Consider the following 21965-nt stretch of genomic DNA (forward strand, 5'->3'; position numbering starts at 1 on the left):
TTCCCTCCATTTTTTGGCCACTTAAAAAGAGCACTAGAGCTTTTATTTTCTGTTCTAATGAGCCCTCCCACGATATTCTTGGACCATTGGATTAACACGATCACCCCTGGAAAAGCCAACAAAATACAAATAAACACGCATCCGTGATCTTTTTTCTGGCAAAAAATACAAAATTCCACATGTTTGCAGATAGGAGCTTGAAACTTCTACTGTAAGATTCTCTGATGCGCTGAATCTGATGGTGTGATTTTCAGTCAGGTTCTATAGTTTTAGGGGGTCTTTCCCCTTTTTTCGAAAATCAGCCAAATTTTCTCAGGCGCGTAACTTCTAATGGGTAGGACTAAACTTGATGAAACTTATATATTTGAAATCAGTATTAAAATTTGGTTCTTTTGATGTATCTATTAGTATCAAAATCCCGTTTTTTAGAGTTTTGGTTACTATTGAGCCGGGTCGCTCCTTACTTACTGTTCGTTACCACGAACTGTTTGATTATGAATACTTTTATATCTTAATATCAAATATCTGTCTGGAGCAATTTAGTTATATTACAAATTTATTTATGATTTCGGATTCCTATATTAGAAAATCCATCTCTGTTTTAAATTCCTCATTTTCTTTTAATTGCAACTGATATGTATCATCGATAATTTTCTATGATAAAATTGTCTATTATAAAAAAATATACATAATTCTAAATTAATTTTTTATTTGGCTCAAATTTTCTGTGAATAATTTCTAATAAAACCAAGAGAATCCTTGGTTTTACGCCTCTGAAAAGAAAAAAAAAAGCATACGAGTACCAACGAGTCCAGTTTTAGCTCACGATATTTAAGTTTCTTCTGGAGGGACTTCGGTCCAATTTTTAGGCTCTTTGTCGCCCTCTTTATCCCTGTTTACCCTTAAACACTAGTTTCAATTATTTGTCTTAACTGTGTCGGAGATTATTTATAGGAAACAAGATAATATTTTTGTTGACAAAATATCATAGGAATGTTGATTTCCTTGTATTTCCTGTTTGCACAAAATTGCAGTTTTCTTGAAGGGACTTCTCCCCCTTCATATCCTTCAAATTTTGTCTGATGCGTAGATTTTAATAATATTTCTTCTGTTTATTTTAGTTTGTCTCCAGAACGGTCACCGTCAAAGTCCCCATCGCCGCTACCCTCTCCAAAAAAGCGGGAAAGAAAATCCAGGTCCCGTTCACCTATTCCTTATAAGAGAAAATCGCCGTCGCGGGATTTCCGAAGGAGTCCTACACCGCCCTCTTTTGGGTAAGTAATTTAGTCCTTGTTGTATTTATTTGGCTATGTCACAAGCATTTATAAAAGAGGCAAATTTACAGAATCCGAAATGTGATATTAGGCTATTTGTATGGGGAAATCCTGATATAGTTGATAGGTAAAGAGGTCTCAAACATGGAGGTTTAACTTTAAGACTAGACAGACGCAGCGTTTATCACACTAAAACCAGCCGTATTCATTCAATACGGGCGAACGTTTCGCCAGCTTTCGAACAAAAATTTCTTTCCAGGATAATACTCATTTCGAGCGTTTTTTGCTGACTTTTAAATGAGATTTCCTCAGTATTATTGAGTTTTTTTATTATAAGTTTTTTGAATTTACTTGTGTTTTCTAGTGTTTAGTGTTTGCTTTTGTTTCTGCTCACTTAATGTGCTGTTTGGCGTTTGGCGCCAAATCGCGTTTTTCATAAATGAGATAAAAATATATCTCATAAAAATAACAATACGAATTTTAAGCATTTCGTTGCAAACGGGTTTTTTTCGATACTTAATTTGTATAAGAACTGTAAAAAATACATTGTGCAATGCAACAAAAACATCATTTTAGAGATTTGTCTGACCGAAAGTGTAGAAAAATGAAATTGCCAAGCAGTTCGTGGTAACTAAATGTAAGAAAGGAGCGACCCGGTTCAATAGTAACCGAAACTCTAAAAAACGAAATTTTGATACTCATGGATATATCAAAAGAATTGGATTGTCATGCTGATTTTAAATATATAAGTCTCATTAAGTTTAGTTATACATGTTAAAGGCTACGAGGCGTTGGCGTTTTTGGTGTTTGGCGAATAATAAGCTCACTTAATGTACTGTTTAGTGACCTGGACAAACCAATAGTTTTTATTGCAGTAGTATTAACCGGATTAACGACGCTTCTTGACTACTAAGGTCACTGCGTTGGTCTTGCAGTGTGTTGCCACAGCCGGATTTGATCTCTAGGTCCCGTATTTCAAAGCTAAGGTCAAAGTCACTGCGCCACCACAGGACATGATCGTTGTTGAGTGTCTATGTTTTTGAAGTTTAAAATAATTTTCCAAGTATACGCTACCTTTTCTGTGAAAATCCGGCTTATCATTCGCAGTTGTTTGCTCTCAAAAAGCTGGAATAAAATGCTATATATGTTTTTACCATTAAGGGTCGGCACAGTCTAACGATACCTGTTAAGCATGAAGACTTACTAATGTTACTTTTACAAAATGTGAATTATCATGTGAATGATATTTTTTGCTATGTAATGATCAATTTCAAAACTAATTTTACTTCCTTAAATTATTTACAGTCAATTCTATGTTTTTTTGCCTTTTTGTTGTTGTTTTTTTTCATGGGATTCGTCATGAAATTTTTCGTGGGAATGGACAAAGGTTGAGTCGGAAATAGTGCATTTTTAGATATTTTTTCTCAGGGATGATGGTTTAGGGTGGGGGAGGGGTGTTAATGTTGCTCTTGGGAGAATATCTTTGCTTTGTCCTGAATATAGGTCCAGGAGAAGGAAAAGTACCATTAAGAAAAGGAGTTTATAAAATAGACAAAACAGCAAGTCCTATAACTTAACGCTAGAGGGTTTACATATGTGAAAGTCGGTGCAATACTAGTGGGCAAGAAGGTTCAAACCTGCAGTTTAGCTTAGAGGTGATATGGAATGGCGACATTTGTCAAATTAACCGAGTTATAAACTATTTTACCAACAGAGTGTGCCCAAAAAGTGATGCAACTGGCTACCCTGCTCCGTGCTGGTACCCACCAGAGCGCTCTCAATTACTGGTATTGGTGACGGGGTCTTGCCTAAGCATCACGCCATGGGGCAGTAGCTTCTGAGTAATGGAGAGAGGGAATCAACTGTTACAGGCTCTGTGTTTATTTTTCATTTTGGTGGCTGTATGAATATTGAGAAATGGCGAGTGTGGTAGAATAGTGTTCGTCATCAAATTCTGCCTGCTCATGGGCTAAACCACTTGTAGGCCTACGGAGACAAATCCGTGTCGAAACTCTTAGTTTTTCGCTAGCATAAGGACTTTAAAAGGGCGAGAGACAGTTGAAGCTAAAGATAGGTCTGGACGCCCTTGGAAGATCTCTTCGAAAAAAAACATGTGGAAAGATAAAGAGATTGAAATTTCGTCGTCGTTCAGTCTGCATTTGCTACCAGAAGAATTTCACTTGTGCAGTCAACTGTATATGACAATGTAGCCGAGAACCTCAACATGAGAAAAGTCTGCAAATTTAGTGCCAAAGTGATGAATATGATTAGTGGTTAGTAATGAGTGATGAATAAAACCAAAGATGAGTTCGACCTTTACCGTGAACGGTGGAGATTCTGGAAGGTAAATCTGGCATTTAGACGCCGTAATAACAGGCAACGAAATATGGGTCTCACAGTACGATCTTCAGACCAAAGTGTCAGAGTTCCAAGTAACATACAAAGGGCTCTTTGCATACCAAGAAGGCAAGAATGGTGTAGTTCGTTTGCACAACGAGTTTTTCCTCAAGGATAAACCATCAACGACGCTTTCTAGAAGAATGTCCTTGCGCGGCTGCACCCAAACCTAAAGAGCATTTCCAACCATAGATTTGTGATGGTTTTGGAAAAATCTTTAAAAGGCACCTTAGAAGTTGACTTCCAGGGGGTGTACGAATCAAGGAAATGGCGCTGGTAGTGATGCACCAACGCCCAAATGAACTGATTTAAGAATTTTGAGGTTTTGGTAATATCTGAATCCATTCCCATTTATAGACCCAGTCTCATTGCATTTTGGACCTTGTATTACAAAATGTGATTTATTGTACAAGTTCTGTTAATTGCTGCATAATAACTATATAAGTTGGGTTTTTCTTCCTTAAATTCATTATAGATAAAGTACATGTTATAATCTCCTTTGTTTTGTTTTCGCAGGACGGTTTATATACTCTATGTATTAATGCATAAAAAACGGGTTTATTTGCAGTCTATGTATAAATATAATGTCTTTGGGTATGTTTTACTAATCCATTTTTTTTACAGTTAGTTGATCCTCCTAATAATTTATTTCTTTTCATTTTTCTTAATTCTGTTTTTTTGGGGGGGGGGGGAGGTGAGGGGGGTAAATCTCTTTTATTAGAAAATGATCTAAACTTGCTTAAAAACTCGAAGAACTTTGCTTTTTCATTTATTTTGGTGATGAGCTCTGACTTTGTGTCAAAAGAACCTTAGCATGTTTGCAAATATATGTATTGGATTAATGACGCTTTTTGACTTCTAAGGTCTTTGCGCCGGCCCTGCAGTGTGTTGCTGCAGCTGAATTTGAACTCTGGCTCCCGTATTACGAAACTGAGATCGAACTTATTCTGCCACCACAAGACGCCCGAGTATGATGGCTATCAGCCATATCTTTTTTTTTTTTTCTTTTTTTTAACTACATTTTTCCCATTGTCTTTATAGAAAATTTCCCTGTTTTGTTTGTCAGAAGGCAGCTGCTGAACCTACAACAAAAAGGCAATCGGACCTACTTCCCGCATATTCCCAGCCATAAAGCTATAAGACGTAATAAAAGGGCAGATCTGCCAGCTACCTAGAAAATTTCGGAGACCACACTGCCTTTCCATGACGATAAAAGTTCGAATAGGGATAAAATCCTTTCAAGGATTTTAGCAAAATTTTCGTGAAACTCTTTATTTTCTTTATTTTATTTAAGAGTATAGCTAATTTTATTTAAGAGTATAGTTAAGAGACACATGTCACGATTTAGTCCGGTTTGAACTCTAACTACGATAATTTATTAAAATCTGATAGAGTAAAGTTCAATTCACCCAATGTAGTTAACCTCTGTACAAGTGTTAGTTCATTCAACGCTAATGAACTGGATGCAAGAAGGTCAACGAGACCAGCTTCCGATTTTGCTTTGAAAAGAATTAGATTATTAAACAATATGTAGTTTTATTTTATTTCGTATATAAACTATTATTTTTAATTGCTTTAGTTTAGTTTTACTACTGATGACGGTCATTGCATATGTGACCGAAATATCTAGTATTTTTTTGTGAAATTTTATCACTGTTTGTGAAAGTTATCACTGTCTATTAAAAGGATTTTATCCTTTTAATAGCCTAGGATTTTCTTTTTAAAAGGATATCCTTTAGGATATTCTTTTTAAAAGGATTTTCTTTTTAAAAGGATATCCTTTTACTAGCCTAGCATTAGAAAAGGATAGGATTTTATCCTTTTAATAACCCTATTTGAACTTTTATTTACTGCCAGGTGCCAAGGTCACCTCCTTAATCCCAACCTCTTTTATAAACCTTAAAGCAAGGGATATAATCAGCCAAAGAATACAAACAAGTCACAGCCAACAAATGTTCCCTTCTCTTCAAGAGATCAAACGACACTCTATTCTAGATTGAAATCAGGTGACCTTGTTCTTCTGGTTCTGTTAAGGCCAGACTAAGTGACAAACCAAGACTTCAAACGTACTTTGCGTAATAGTAAAGGCAAACTAGCCAAAAATATGGGTTGATCCCAAACAAATTGTGACAGAAAGGATTTTGATACCATAAAGTAGAGAAAAAAAGATCAACAACATATCCAAAGTTGCACATTCTAGGTCGACGCAAAGCAATTTTTATACCTAAGTATAAAATTATACCTAAGTATGATGAAAATAAAATACTTGAGCAATAAAATTATGGAAACTAAAACAGTGAATTATGGAAACCAGGCCACCCAAAACGCATTATATTAAATGATTCGTTACACACTACACATTAAGTGGATTTAATACACATTTCTTTTCAGTTAAAAGAGATAATCAGTTAATACACATTGAGGTGAATTAATTCTATAGTGGTCTCTCTATAATTTCTTCCTCAAACATGTCCCTGCTCATTAAACCTCCATCAGATGTGTAGCTCCTGATTTCTTTCAATTCTTTATAGTCCAGCCATTTTATCTTCTGCTCAGTGTAATGTTTTTGTTTATGTCAGTTTTGTTTGTGTTATTTAGAAATTAATTTCTTATTTTGTATTGCTGCTACTCTAAGGCTCTTAGAGCTATGTAGTTATCATTATTGTTTCATTTACCGCTTTTAATTACTTCACTTTTTGGGTATCAAAGTTTCATGAAAATAGTATTACTTTCGCGTCAGAGACCCCTTCAGATAAATTTTTTGTTTACTTGTGAATTTCTTGCAATTTCGGTGTTGGGTTGTCAGGCTTTGTTTGTATATAATGGGCAAACGATTATTTGGTGTTAGTTACAACGGTTAATGCGTTTAATAATAGCATCAACCGAATGTGATCTAGTATATAACCTATGGAAGTTAAATTCATTTTTTTATTTCGGGGGTTATGTGGGAGGATCTTTCCATGAAGGAAGTTTTCATGAGGGAAGGGACATTGCTATGAAGGGGACACCGGACTTCCCAGCATTATTTAAAAAAAGATCAGAAATTAAATATATAAAAAAAAATTCAACTGCAACAGCAGCAACATCGCAACTTTAAACGAACAGAAAATATTACATATATGATTGGGTTCACCCCCTAGTCAATACCTCGCTCTTTAAGCCAAAGATTTTTTAGTACTTTCATAAGAGCTATTTATTCTAATTAACGTGCTTGCTTCTCAGCTGATGAAACCATCCAGCATATCATTTTTTGGGTGACATCTCGATTGTGAGGAGACCATTGTCCTCAAATGTCTTTGTTCTAAGTAGGGATTCCCTGATTCGTTCAATGAACTGTGAATTATCGCCTCCCTCCCTGTGACGGGAGGGAGACACATTTTGTTTACTAGTAGTTCGTGCTTGCTTCTCAGCTGATGAAACCATCCAGCATATCCTTTTTTGGGTGACATCCCGATTGTGAGGAGACCATTGTCCTCAAATGTCTTTGCTCTAAGTAGGGATTCCCTGGTTCGTTCAATGAAACTCTGAGTTCTTGCCTCTATCCCTTCCTCCCTTTGATGGTTTTCAAAATATCCATTTAGATACCGAAAAAGAGACTAATTTAATAGTTTACCCCATGGTTCTAGAGATGTAAGTGTTTTTTTTTTTACACGTATATACCTGGGTACTGCCTTTTTCGAATTGTGTGTGTACAAATAATGATTTATGTAAAATATAATAAAGAGGCAGGGAGGTGGAAACGAATTTTTCTGGTCGTGACCTATGTAGATCTTTGTTTAACAACGGGAAATGGCAGTATGCCAATTTTCATATACAAATAAACAATTATTGTTTGTTTAGTAAAATGAATAATTGGCCTATTTTATGCCTATTTGAGGACCCGTCCCAACGCAAAAGCTGGTTTACCATAAATGAAACCTTAGGCACACGTCTGCTATGAGAAGCTATTCTTCTCCTTTTTGATTAGACTTAATATTGAATCTTTTTATTCATTTCGTTTTTTTTTCAGGGCAACATTTAAACCTCCTGAGCAAAGACTTGATGAAAGTAATCGTGGTCATCAGCTCCTGAAAAAAATGGGTTGGGGTGGCGCTGGCCTGGGCTCTCAGGAACAAGGCATAGCTGAGCCAATTCAAGGTGGAGAAGTTCGAGATAAGACTGACAGGTACAAGGGTATGGGTGTTGGAAGTGACCCGTTTGAAGAATACAGAAAAAATCGAGGGAATCAATTTGTTGCCCGAATGAGAAATCGAGACGAAGAGAAAAAGGCCCTTTTAGAATCTTTAAAGAAGAAGGAGGGGAAATAAATAATGTTAGCTATTAGTTGTTTCTTTTTTCAATGAATATAAATTTGTTTTTAGTAAAACTTGGATGCCGGTTTAGTTTGTGGCTACTGTTGTAGAAAAAAAAAAGTTATTTTTGAGTTTGTTTAAAGACCCTCAAAGTATAAAAGGAGCCAGGAACAACACAATTTTCGCTAAAGTGGCAAGGAGAGTGAAAGTGAAGTCCGATTGTTTGAAATTATGAACAGAAAATGTAAACAACCAAACACATTAAACAAAAAATTGAAAAAAGTGCGAATTTAGTTTTTAATGAGAAAAAAAACTCCACATGTGTAATCATGCAGCTTTCGGAAGCAGTGGTCGCCAAATAAAATATAAAGAAACATGAGTGAAAAATGAGTTGAAAATGAATGGCATCAAAGAGCCTTAAAAAGGTGTGGCCTTCTTATGAAGATGTAGTTGTCTTTTGGAATCAACAGTTTATTAGTATCCGAATTCTTACAAAATTCTTACGAAAACTTTAACTAACTAATTTAACTAACTAGTTTTATGCTTTCTTTTCTAGGAGAGATAAGATGTTTATTTCAAAAAATGACTATCACAAAACCCGAAGGGCCGAATTCGCATTTCGGAGTCATAAAAAAAATCATATAAATAGCACCACAACTAAAAAACTGAATAAACAATGCCAAAAACAACAATATCAGAAAGGCAAAGCCATTCATTAATAAAAAAAAAAAGAAAAAAAACGTCAACTGTAAGAAAGTTAAAAAGGTAAAAACTAAATGAGAGTGAGATAAAAAATAGTTTTGAAAGGGTTTGAAAGGAAAATATAAGCATGGGGGAGGGAAAAAAAGAGTCAACCAGACACAAAACATGGGCGTCACCAGTACCCAAAAAAAAAAAAAACTAGTGGTCTATTTGATCAGTAATGAAGGGGACAAAGGTTTTTTCATATCTGGAGGTTAAGCAACGGATGGGGGACAAAATAAGAACGGGTTCAGAAACACGTGGCAGGCGGTGTCTGGATGGAGAGTGTCTTTTGGGGAAAATGTTTTCCGTGCATTATTGCATTTTTTGCATATCGGAGGAACAGCGTTCCTCTCCTGGGCTCAAGAGTTTCCAGCTTGGCCCTTTTTAGAAGGAGTATGGTACCATAGCTTCTTTAAAAATTATTCTTACGGCTCTTTTTTGAGTAGATTCAATTTTTTCTGATTCATCACGGGAGATGCCAGGATGCCTATCTGGATAAGCATATTCAAGATGCGGGCGGACAAAGGAAGTATAGACCTTTAAAGAATGGGATGGGGGAACGTTAAATTTATTCAAGAGCTTAAGGAGAGACATGGACGCATTAGCTCTATGGACAATATCTTTATCGTGGATATCCCGCTTAATTTAGAGGAAATCGTAACCTCAAGTAATTTAAAGGAAGACACAGAAATATCTGGGGGGGGATAGGGTAGAGGAAAAGGGGTAAGATATTAAGGAAACAAATTGGCATTATCATAGATTCGTAGGGTTTACTCTCATGTCTAACTCCGCAACGTCATCTGCCATGTCACTAAGAATACTCAAGGGTTACTTACTAAGTTTCGTTAGCAGGTTTCAACAACCTTTTGGTAATCCACAAAGTTCCATCTGTCGGGAAATTCCTTAGCGATGCTATTTATCATGCCAGAAAAAAGGAGGGGACCTAGGAGAGTACCTTGGGGTACTCCATTGTGTACAGGGAGGGTGCTGGAATAATGATTTTGATATTTGACTACCTGTGATCTATTTGATAAAAAGGAGGCAATCAATTTAACCAGGGAAGAATCAATATCGAAATCAGTTGCAAGTTTCTCAACTAAAATGTTGTGGTTAACAAGGTCAAACGCCTTTTGAAGGTCAATGGAAATTAAATTTAGCCAGCAATTAGGTTTTTGAGAATTTTCCCGATTGAGTCAATGAGAAAAACAAGGCAATTTGAAGAAGAGGTGAATTTGATGTTCCCGAATTGTCTCAGGTCTATAAGAGGTAGGATTTCTTCCTTTAGCCAATCTGCGAGGAATCCTTCATATAGTCTAGAGAAAATAGGAGTGAGTGAAATGGGACGAGCACCTTCAAAACCAGGTTTTCCGTCTTAATTTTCAAGGGGGTTATGAAACCCTGTTTCCAAATTTGTGGATATTGGCTAGACTCAGTAATCTCATTGAAAGAACAGACAAGGGCTTTGAGAAAAAGTCACTGAAAGCACTAATAAGAGGAAACGGGATATCCACTTGTCTTTCGTAGTTTCCCAATTCTTCTTTCGATCTCAGACGGAGATATGCAGGGGAAAGCAGGTGGAAGATCATCAGTAGGTAATTGATAAGACAATACCGGAAGGCTCTTGACGATGGAAGCAAGGAACTTGTTAAGATTATTAGCAGTAACTTCAGGGGATTCAGGTAGGATGAAGTCAAGCTGATCTAGACTCCTACCACAAAACTTTTTTACCTCGGGATACCATTTTTTTGGTTTATTGGTAAACAACTTTTTGACCTTGTTCTTGTAGCAGGATCGGGCAGATTTTCGTGTTTCCTTTTTAATCGCTTTTCTTAGTTTATTAGCTTCATCCAGTTTACCATTTCTGAAAAGATTCAATTTTTTCCTAATTAGCGCTTTTATGGGTTGGTTAATGAATGGTTTGTCACTGGAGCACTTTTTAAATCTTTTTTTACGGGAGAGAAATTAGGAATTTATCATTTAGCTTTTTGTGAAAAATAGTGATTTTTTCATCAAGATCGTGCAAATTACAAGTATCAGACCCATTCTCAGTACTCAGCCACGTTCCTAAAGAAAGAAGGCCAGCATTTTGAAAGGGGCGGAAAGAACAATAAGTTACTGAGAATGTATGCTTAAAATTAAAAGAGGGGGACAGGAGGAGGGGAAAATGATAAATCCCACCCAATGGAGGCAATGCTGAGAGGGGACTATAAAAATTGTTCAGATTAGTTAGAATGACAACTAGAGAGGTATTTCCCCTATTTGTTGGTATTTTAACTGTTTGCTTAACTTTTAGAGAGGAGTAAATTGAATCTATCTTAAGTTCATTGGTGTCACCAACCAGAAAAAGTCCGGCATTTGGGTACTGATTAGATAACGCATTCAGTGCTGGTCTGCAACTGCTGCAGAAAATTGTGTTTTGCATCAATATTTTGGTCTGGCGAGTAATAGAAGACAGCTATTGCAATGATATTATAGGGACGGGGGAATACTTTAGGTCTAATACTTAGCCAAATTAGGAACAGGAATACAGGAATAGTTTTTGGGAACAGGTTGCATTTAGTAAAAAACATAACACCACCTCCTTTTTTTCAAGTGGGTGATCCAAAGGACGAAGCTTAATATATTCTGAATGATTTGACAAACGAAGAGACCTTTGGTCATGAGACTGTACTTCTACGTTTAAACGTGGCAACACTGACGCACTGACTTGTAACAGCCAGAAGAAAAATGAATCTGAATGATTTGACAAACGAAGAGACCTTTGGTCATGAGACTGTACTTCTACGTTTAAACGTGGCAACACTGACGCACTGACTTGTAACAGCCAGAAGAAAAATTTCAGTGAATCATGGTTTTCCTGTATGGATAGACCTGAGTAATTGTTGTGTTCAGAGAGTGAACATTTATTGTAATGTTCTTGATACTCTTATACAGTAATTTTGTACTTATGAAAGTTAATTATGTACTAAAAATGTGAATAAATGGATCTTAAACAGATTTGGTGTTGTCCAAGAATATGAGAATCTTATCAGAGTGAAGACTGGTGACAGTGTTTAATAGAAGGATTACTAACATATTGTAAAGACTTTATTCTGGCTTAAAATAATCCTTAAAAACAAAACTGATGCAGATTAAATATATCAATTATCAAATTTTCCATTGTTTTGACCAAAGACCAGACACTACACCGTGCTGTGGTGGTAGTTTTAAATCCCTATCTCTCGTATGTCAAATTGCCGACGATCCAACTCGTAAGTTTCCTTTTTGGTGTTACCATTGTATAACCATCATTGTTCATATTATTTATTGCAATATGAAATGTAGTCAATTTCAATGACTATGTAAATATCAGTATAGGTTGTTTACATTTATCACGTAGGCATTAGATTAAAATATTACTTGGGTGCCACAATAGGAATCACTTAGGCCTATCCAAAATGTTGCGAGTATCCCTATTTAGAAGAAATTGGACTACCTGTTCCTTCTACAAAATAAGCATCTGTAAGTCTTACAAATAAGCTGTGACTAAAATATGTTTCAAACTGTGGCAGGGAGTAGTGGTAATTGTTGAAAACAATTGGGATCGTATCTGTCTACTGTAAGAAACTTCCGAAGGTACAAGCATACCAAAACGTTTTTGGACTTTTATTTACGCCAAATCATCAGTTATGATGAAAGTATTAAAATAATATCACAACTAATAGGCAGGTCAAGGAACAATGAATACATTTTTACTATTTTTTCACTAACTTTCACCTCGGGGGTAGGATAACCCGTAGACTGTAGTTTCGGTCCGATTTTCTCGTTAGATCGTTTTAGCGCGAGATTATTCTCTTTGAACCTGGGAAAAGAACGACTAAATTGAAATGTTATCGGTAAAGCCAACGAAATGTCAATGGCAGAACAGAAAAACGGTATTTTGTGAAACTTGACACAAATTTAGACCCGAAGAGGGCCAAATGCTATTATTACTACTAACAATTTATTGTAGCACCAAGCCGACTGGGACCAAGATTGCACGCACTCCTCTCCTACCCCAATATATTCAAAAAGTCATTTTGTAACCCTCCCTTCAAGTTCCATTTTCTTAGTTGACGAGAGTCAGATTATTTAAGGTCAAGTCCTGTATAAAGCAATACAAACCTATGAAGTTGGTAAAGCGTGGATAAAAAAAATTAGTGCATTGCTATCCTGGTTACGTTTACAGATTTACAATCTGTCAAAGAAATAAATAGAAAGTAGTACGCCATGCATAATTTGGATTGGGAGGGAGAGGCTTATTTAACTGCTCCACTCGCATCCAAACCCCACAGGGTTGACTTTGACAATTATTTCAGGTCGACTGATTTCCTGTTCTACTTGAAAGAAAAAGGTCTCCGTGTATTCGGGACTATAAATAACACGAGAAAGCATTTCCCTGATCTTACTAAGAACAAGAGCATGAACAGAGAGGAATTTTGGAGTGACGAGTTTCTCAGCAAGACTTCGTTGCTATCAAGTGGAGAGACTATTAGTATCTTTTTGCCCTCCAATTGGCCCTCGTCTCAGCTGACAAACAATTTCTAGGAACAACAACGGGTGAAGCAAATTGACCATTTCTTGTCTGAAAATGATCAGCGTCTGTAACGAATATATTGGAGGAGTTGGTGATGCTGACATGTTGTGTGTGTTCAGGAGTAGCCTCGAAAATGCTTTAAGTGGTGGCACAGGCTGTTCATCGCTCTCCTAGACATGACCATTACAAATGCTTTTGCTTTGGATCAAGCAATAAAGCTAGAGGAAACAAATATTCAGCTGATAGATTATACAAGAAGAATAGCTGGAGGTCTAATACTGCTATCTGTGAAGTACTTACGGAGAACACTGGGTCACCAGTATTAATATACTCGGATAGTGGCTGACGAAAATCAGAACATGATAGCAAGGAAGGCAGCTTCTAGTGTACCAAACGATACTCGTCCAGGAAATATTGGAACACTTTCCCCTGCCTGGTCAGTTGAACGCTTCACATTAGGATGTGAAGCCTTCGTAATCAAAAAGAAGGAGTCTCCTTCGCTGCAGCAAGGAGAACAACTGCTTTCTTCAGTATCATACTAAGTAAAGTGAAAACGGTTTGAAATTACACCAGTTTTAAATGACTTAAAATTTGCTTTTATTAAAAAGTTTTACATGCCCATTTTCCTTACTCATACAGTTAGTATCATGATTGTAGCATCTACTGAAATTGAATAAAGAAAATCCTAGCCCTTAGTAATCGAAACTTTAAAATAAGTTTCGGAAAAAATAAACTGTCAAGTGACGAAGAATCGCAATTTGAAGCTGATTCAGGAATGGTAAGAATTATTTCAATTAACCCTAATGGCTAAATTGTATTACGAGAAGAAAATTGGGTACATTTGAAAAGATAGCCTGTAAATGTTCTATAAATGAATCTTTTTCTGAATTAGCTTCAAACTCTTTTTCTGAATTCTGAATGGTTGTAATTCTTACGGGTACAAACGTCCTAGGTTGTAAACGTGTGTTTATGGCAAAAAAAATAACAGCGGTTCTAGCCATGTCAGAACTCCGTATGTGTTTCCGAAAGCCCAAGAAAAACTACCCAAGATATCGTGTTGATCTGCTGAAAGATATCCAAACAAGGAACAAGTATAGAACCGCTCTCTCGAACAAGCTGTCAAGCATCCAACTCATGAGAGTCCCAGCTACAGAGCAAATCGACCATCTGGTTGATGAAAGCGCCTCAGTCATTAGAGAAATGGCCAATAAAATCTTGGGAGTGCAGTCCCACTCTGATAAACCGTGGATCTCACCTGAAATCATCGATATCTGTGCTGAAAAACGTAATAACACCAACAAAAGAGACAGGAAAAACCGGGAAGAATATAAGAGGCTAAAACGTCAAGTAGAGAAGAAACTAGGGCTGGCTCTGCGCCAATATGCCAACGACAAGTGCCTTGAATTCAAAGACGCCTTTAAAAAAAAGGTGACATCCACTGTATGTACAAAAAATTACAGGAGCTGTCGAAAAAGAAACCCATGGCAGCAAAAACCCTGTTAGATACACATGAACAACTCATCACAGATTCTGAGGAGAGGCATGAACGCTGGAAGGAACACTTCTGCCAGAAACTGAATCCAGAATAACCCCTGATCGATCTATCCTACTTTACTTTCAACTACCACAGCACCCGGTAGATCCAAACCCATCACCATTATGAGAAGAAGTAGTGGCAGCAATAAAATCCCTGAAGAAAAACGAAGCCCCCGGCCCGGATGGTATCCAGTCAGAGCCACTTAGTTCGGGTCCAAAAGAACTGGTAGACATTTATCATAAAGTACAATAGGCATCTGGGAAAAGGGCGACTTCCCCAGATCTTGCGCAAAAGCCATGATTGCCCCCCTTTACAAAAAGGTCGAAAAAGGTGACTGTAACAACTACAGATGCCTGACAAGCCAACCGGCGAAGATCCTCACCAAAATCCTACTTGAACACTAAAATTCCTGACATGCGTCACCTTAGAGGAATATCAGACCAGCTTCCGAAGAGATCGATCTACTATAGATCAAATATTCTCCACCTGGCAACTGATGGGGAATGTATAGAGATTGCGAAAGAGCTGCTCTTAATTTTTATTAACTTTAAACAGGCCTTCGAATTAAAATGGCGCAATGGGCTCTGGCACATAATTCTGCATTATGGAGTCCCCAAAAGCATGGTAGCCTTGGTCAAAGACATGTATTCGAACATCGGTAGCCAGATTGAGACGCCCGAGGGATTAACAGAAGAGTTCCAGACGTCAGCAGGTGTTCTCCAGGGTTGCCTCCTATCCCTTTATCTGTTTGTTTTGTTTCTAAATTCACCTTTATCACTCGCCAAAACCAAAGACGGTGCATCCATTGAAGGGAAACTTGTCGACAAATTAACTTACGCAGACGACATCCTGAAAATAAACAGTCATGAACATCTCCTCCAAACAGACACAAACGAGCTAGTGTCAGCAACCAAAGGCTTTGGAATGGTCATCAACACAGCCAAAACAGAAGCCTTGCGGGTAACTAGAGACTCTGCATCCAGAGCCATACAGCTAACCATAAAAGGAGAGCATTAGAAAACGCAGAATCTTTCGTCTACCTCGGCAGTCTTTTAACCTCTAATAACGATTGTTCGAAATCGACTAGGTGTAGACCTGGCTTCGCAACCAGCACCTTTAAAAGCCTATCGTCAATCAGAAATCGCAAATCACTATCAAAATCACTGAAGTTCTGACTCTTTAACTCTCTCGCAATCCCCATTGCCAAATATGCGAGTGAATCAAAGTGACAATGAATGTCGAATATCCGCATTTGAGACAAAATGCCTCCGTCGCATAGCCGGGATTACTTAGATTGACCGAGTATTCAACGAAGACCTTCATAGACTCCTTCACTGCGCATGCACTGTCATGGATTGAATGGGAAGTGAGCAACTCCGCTGGCTTGGTCATATCCAAGGAATGGTATTAAATCAACTCCCAAAAGTCATATTTGAAGGACGGACACATGGCACACTACCTCAAGGCTGACCTCACAAGATATGGTACGACAACTTCAACGGACAGAACCTTCCCCCACTTCCGCGTCTTGCACTAGACAGAACCGAATACCGTTGCTATATTCAACGACTAGTGAGAGAGAAGAAGCGCCAATACAGCCACAGAGGCAAGATGGAATATAAGTCAAGTAAGTAAGTCAATATTATTTTCACTACAGAATTTCGGATGGTTGAAAAGGGGTATTATTGATCATATTAATGAAAGTGCGACATGACATTTGAACTTCTACGCGGGTGAAGCCAGCGTGACCTCTAACATCAGGGCTCTCTGATGTTAAATACATAGTATGTATTTATACTTTGTTTATATACATTAAAGCATTGTGTATAAAAAGGAAAAGAGAAATATTACCATTTAAAACCACTGAAAACAATGCTTCTGGTAGAACTTACCTGCCCCCCCCCCAAGAAGTACACAGACCAAAAATATTTCTGGGAATCAAGGGGGATTTTATATCAATTTCTACCACCTGCCCTTCACCAAAACTCATGCTATGTTTATCTGAAAGGCTCAATGACAATTGGGAAATTTAGACATCAAAATGCACCCTTTGGGGCATCTATCCTCCGACCTAAAAAATGGCCCACCACCCCTCCTTCACTATATTTGATAGGCATTTACACATCACTGTGTGTAATTTTATGAAATATAAAGCAATTCAGTTTAGTTAAAAGAAGTTTTAAAATAAATGTCGGCCGGGTGAATTTTTCGATCGCACCGATCCTACGATCCTACCGATCGTGCCAGTTCTGCCGGGTGAATTTTTCTCATTGTGCCAGGTGAATTTTTCTTAGGCTAAGTGATAAACTAAGTAAGCTATAAAAATAATGAGAAAATCAAAAGGTTCCACCGGGGAATTTTATGATCGCATCATCCGAGCCGTTATAGCTTATCTCGTGCCATTGAGGGCTCCAACGACTATTATGGTTCTCCTCCAACTTTGTGACCGCGCCACAGCAATGGGGAGTAAAGTAAATGTGTGACCGCGCTACTCTCAATCTTAGAGAGAAAATAAAATGTGTAACTATATAAATGTAACCTCTTTTCCTCAAGTTGTCTTCTTGTCAATTACCTCTAATGTTATGTAGAAATCAGATTCCTGGGAACGTTACCGATGGAGGCATACGAACTAGTTACCTGCTGTGTGATTAGATACAGACACATAAATAAACACATATAGAAAAGCAATAGTTTTATTGTGACTTACATTTTAGGTGTACAACAGTGCTTCACTTCAATTGACGACAAATAGAGGCAAAGTTGATCATTAAATTGACTCGAAAATAATGATAATAGCAATAGGGACAATCCACAATTGACTACGAAAGAATTAACAAAACATAATTTGACACGAAAAACACTCTTCTGTACTATATCACACAAATATAGCTTCTGCGCTCTACTAGCTTTTTCACAATTAGCTCAAGTCCCGTGGAAGGGGCCGCTACCTTTTAATTATGTTTGCAGACTCACTTCATTGTGTTAACCGTTCATCCAATAATTTGTTTTAAATATTTTCGATGATTAAACATAGATACTGCTCTTATAACTTAAACTTCCTGAGAAACTTTGTATCTAGCATTTTTTTTATTACCAAATATCTTAGCGAAATTCAAAACCGAATAGCGTCATTGTTTGGCTGAGGCTAGAACGCAGTTTCTCTTTTTGCTGATTAAGAATTTCGACTCTTGGAAATGGGATTTGAACTTAATTATGGGAAGTTTAATTTATGTCGGAATTATGTTTAGAAAGAAAGAATTTTATTTTTTGTATTTTAAATATGTCACATATTACTCACGGTGCATATTACCCTTCCCATTATTTAATGACGTCCCGTCATTAGGACTTGCTTGCCCTTGGGTTTTTGAAATATTCGCGATTTATTTACTATTGGTCCTACGTATTTTTAATTGACATTTTATTATTTTATACTTTTATATAAGCTTAATCAGGAGTGCTAGAAATTTTCTGTATTACTTTTCTTATTTTATTATACATCCCAATGTAAATTTCATCTACCGGACTGAGATTATCTATGGTTCTAGCCTAGCTACTATACTAAAGATTTTTTCTACATCTAACACTGATGACTTTTACATTTCCAATAAGGTTGAGGCTATTCTACTTTTACTATGAGGGTTTTTTTGAAAATTCACCTTTTACAAGTTTTTTTTTTATTTTGCTAACTATAGGACAATTATGCTTCTTATCTACGCTAAATTAATGGGGAAATACATTGATTTTACATCAACTCTATCTAAGTAAATAGCAACACATATATATATATGAACGATTTAAAATGTTCACTACACTCACTAGTAATCATTAAAACATTTTCACTAGGTTTGTTCGTTGTATAATTCTGATAATAAGTCATCGAAGTTGTTTTTCGAAACTATTTTTTATCAAAACTATTAAAATGTGACATGTTTAACTTCACACCTATTTCACCAACCACGTGTCTCTTAGCGTACTCACTCCTTCTGTTATAAATTATGGTCCTTCGCTCCTTTCGTCTTGGCAAAAATTTAAAAACACTTACAATATAGTTTCTTCACCGAACAGTTCGAGCATGGTTATGTTCATTTTGCTTCTCCAATTGTCAAACGGGAAATGATACTCCCAGGTACAGACGTGTGGAATTTTGGTATCAACTTTCATTATCACTTGCTGTTTTTGAATAGTTCATAGGGTGCCTAATCGTTAAAGGGTTGAACACTGGGAATGTGTTCATTTTCTTCTCAGCATATCATTTTTGGCATATTTTAAAGCTCATAGAGAATTTATTTCTCCTATAAAATTATTCGTGCCTGGCTTGCGTCTATTAACTTTTGCGGTGATTCCTTGGTTAATCACAGGAAATCGGTGTTTGTATTTGGAATGGGTCGACATCAAACTTTAGTAACTCCTTCAAAATATTGTCTTTAACTTGTGGGAGGGGTATATTGTCACTGAGGGGTTAGTCACTGGGGTTAATTTTGGTTTCTGTAATCCAATGGTTGGTTTCCAGGTCCATTTTTCAGAAATTATCTCGTAGCATTTATGGGATAACAGAGATATTAACTTTTCGCATTTGATAGAGGTGATAGGATGGATTCCGAGAAATAGTCGAAAGGGAATCGACGCGTGAATCTGCGACACATAAATAATTTTTGGGTTCATCAAATATCATAACTATACAGTCGTATGTTATATGGGTCCATAACGATTATCAGGGGTGATATTTATGTACTTATATCTTGTACTGGTAGATTGGGTTCTCAGGATTTATTTGTTTACATAGTTCGATAATGCACTGGATACTGAGTTTCAAATATAGTGTTACCTGATAAATAATATGATTTGTGGTTGACGAAATAACGATAAAAATGTAACTGTAACTCTCATAAGTTAAGCTAGGGCGAAAATTGCCTGGAGTCTATGGTGAGTACTCTTCGTTGGTTGAGGTTTGATGAAAATAGATGGTACTAGGTTATATCTGCACTGGACTACGCATTGTAATGATAGATTTCCAATTTATCAAACCACTTCCTGTAATAAAAATAACGAGGCCGAATCACACGTTCTTTAAAATCAAGTAGTCATAATACATAATAAGCAATATTTAATGGTTAACCTTACGCTACAAGGCAATATTAAGCAAATGCTAATGTCAATGCACAAGTATTGGTGTAAAAAAATGACATTGTTACTTTAAATAAGGTCTCTTATTATTTTCCTTAGTATACGTTATTACAGACACTTTATCTTCATCTTCTTCAACCCTTATTCAATTCTCCTTTAGTTTTAAAACAATCCTTTAAACATAATTTACTCTACATTGTTAAATTTGAGGTCTCAGTTCACAACATATTTCATGACTTCATTGTTCACGCACGTCCGTGCTGTTTAAGAAACGCATGTTGTAGCGTCATAGCCACACGGTTTTATGTAAACTACACTTACAATGAGGGAACAAGACATAGCAAGGACGATTGGAGACCTCTATACCCACTCGTTTTCTAATGTCTTCCCTATTTCTTGGCTTAGACGTTCTCATGGGGTTCCGGGTTTAACTTCTGCATTTCAGTCGTTTCCCCGTGTTCTTCCTTTTGGTTTTGCCTTCTTAGTCTCAGGATTTTTCCATAATTAAAAGTCAGTAAGATTCTCATGGTCAGGGAAATCACGAACACGAAACATACGGTCAGTAGTATGTTCCACCAGAAATTGGTTGAGAATAATCCGTATCTATTATCCACATATGTTAATCTCTGGTCTTCATTTGTAAATAGGGGGATCTGGGAGTCTAATGCTTCTCTTATTTTTGTAAGCCTTAATGTCCCTTTATTCTTTTCTATTTTGGACCATATCGAGGTTTTCATTTCCTCACTCTCTATATTGGGAATAGTGTATGACAGGTTAATTGCCTTAAAATTGATTTTTTTTAGGACTTATTACATTTGCGCTCGTGGTAATTAACGGCGTTCGAACAGTTGACTCTTTAGTTACAAGTCGACATCCTTGTTTTATGGTTATCGTAACCACATTTCGAAACAGTAATTCTGTCCTGTAACTTGGATTTATTCTTTCTGTATTATTATAGAAAGACAAAGTTCCAACGGTTTTCTCTTGGAACAGAAAATAGCTAAAGGTCATTTCTAAGGTGTATGAATATTTCTCGTTTAGTACTTCCTATCACGGCTTCGTATGAATCAGCTATTTCTTCCTGTTGGGTGTCTTTCAAGAATATATCGAACATAAAAGATCCAGATTTGACATTATAAATAGGTAATGTAAGCTGGCATACTATGTTTTTGAATAATACCCACTCTTTTAAGTCTTTTGGCTTGGTTAGGGCTTATTTTCGTCTATCTTGATCAACAAGCAAATGCTCTGCTTCAGGTGTGAAAGTCATAAATGAATTAGTCTTCTTTATGTTCGCAGGGAAGGTCGAAATTTTGTACAAGTCGTATACGGATTGTTGGTTTATCAATGGAATTGTTACTACTGCAAATAACTGTTCATTTATTTCCGTGATGTGGACTTTTAAATTAGTATATTAAAGAAATAAATTTGATAATTCTGGGTCTACGGGTAAATGTAAAACGAACGTTAGGTGCGTTTTTATTTCGTCTAACATACTTTTTATGTCAGAAGGATCTACTGGGTCGCAAGACAAAATTCCTTCCGTGAGGACAAATAATGTGAACTCGAGCTTACTAACATCTCTCGCCAGAATTAGTAGTGACATGGTAATTATATCGAGTAATACCATGGTAAGGCTCGCGGCTATCACCACGCGGTCTATTTCGTTCCTTACATAATTTATTACGTTTATAGTTTTTGAGATTTTCCTAGATATCATTTCAATTTTATCTCTCCGGTAATTTGCTACACTAGCTTGTATCTTCTGAACGTGTAATGTTACGTTAATTGCATTATTCAGTTTTCTTAAATTTTTCCTCAGGCTGTTCAAGTCTTCCTCCGTTGTCAGACCAAAAAGACAGGAGGCGAGTTCTCCGATGATGGAAATTAGGCCTGTAGACCTACGGTATTTATTTCTTCGAAAGAATACTTCAAAAATCTTCGTGGTACTATGATTTAATTTTTGTATTTCCGTATTAAATAATTCAAATAAGGTTTGTAGTCTTTGTCTATATGATATTTAGAAGGCTTGATGAGTTGAA

At 36.7% G+C, this 21965-nt stretch overlaps 2 protein-coding genes across 3 annotated transcripts in view; both read left to right on the forward strand.

The window, feature by feature from the left end:
- The window catches only part of scaf6 (SR-related CTD associated factor 6), an 81089-nt gene extending 73028 nt beyond the window's left edge, over positions 1-8061 (forward strand). For both annotated transcript variants that reach the window (XM_089097423.1, XM_089097424.1), the window contains 2 exons: positions 1122-1274; positions 7681-8061. In XM_089097423.1, coding sequence (XP_088953549.1) covers positions 1122-1274; positions 7681-7978 — 451 coding nt within the window. In that variant the 3' untranslated portion in view covers positions 7979-8061. The remainder of the gene's footprint in view (positions 1-1121; positions 1275-7680) is intronic.
- A 7359-nt stretch (positions 8062-15420) lies between these two features.
- LOC148946540 (uncharacterized) lies at positions 15421-15816 on the forward strand. The gene has a single exon (XM_089097140.1). It carries the CDS (start codon positions 15421-15423, stop codon positions 15814-15816), a length of 396 nt encoding a protein of 131 aa, XP_088953266.1.
- Positions 15817-21965: the final 6149 nt, after the last annotated feature.

The sequence above is a fragment of the Artemia sp. Qi Xiang Cuo genome, chromosome 11 (genome assembly GCF_049724085.1).
Source record: "Artemia sp. Qi Xiang Cuo chromosome 11, ASM4972408v1, whole genome shotgun sequence".
Lineage (NCBI taxonomy): Eukaryota > Metazoa > Arthropoda > Branchiopoda > Anostraca > Artemiidae > Artemia > Artemia sp. Qi Xiang Cuo.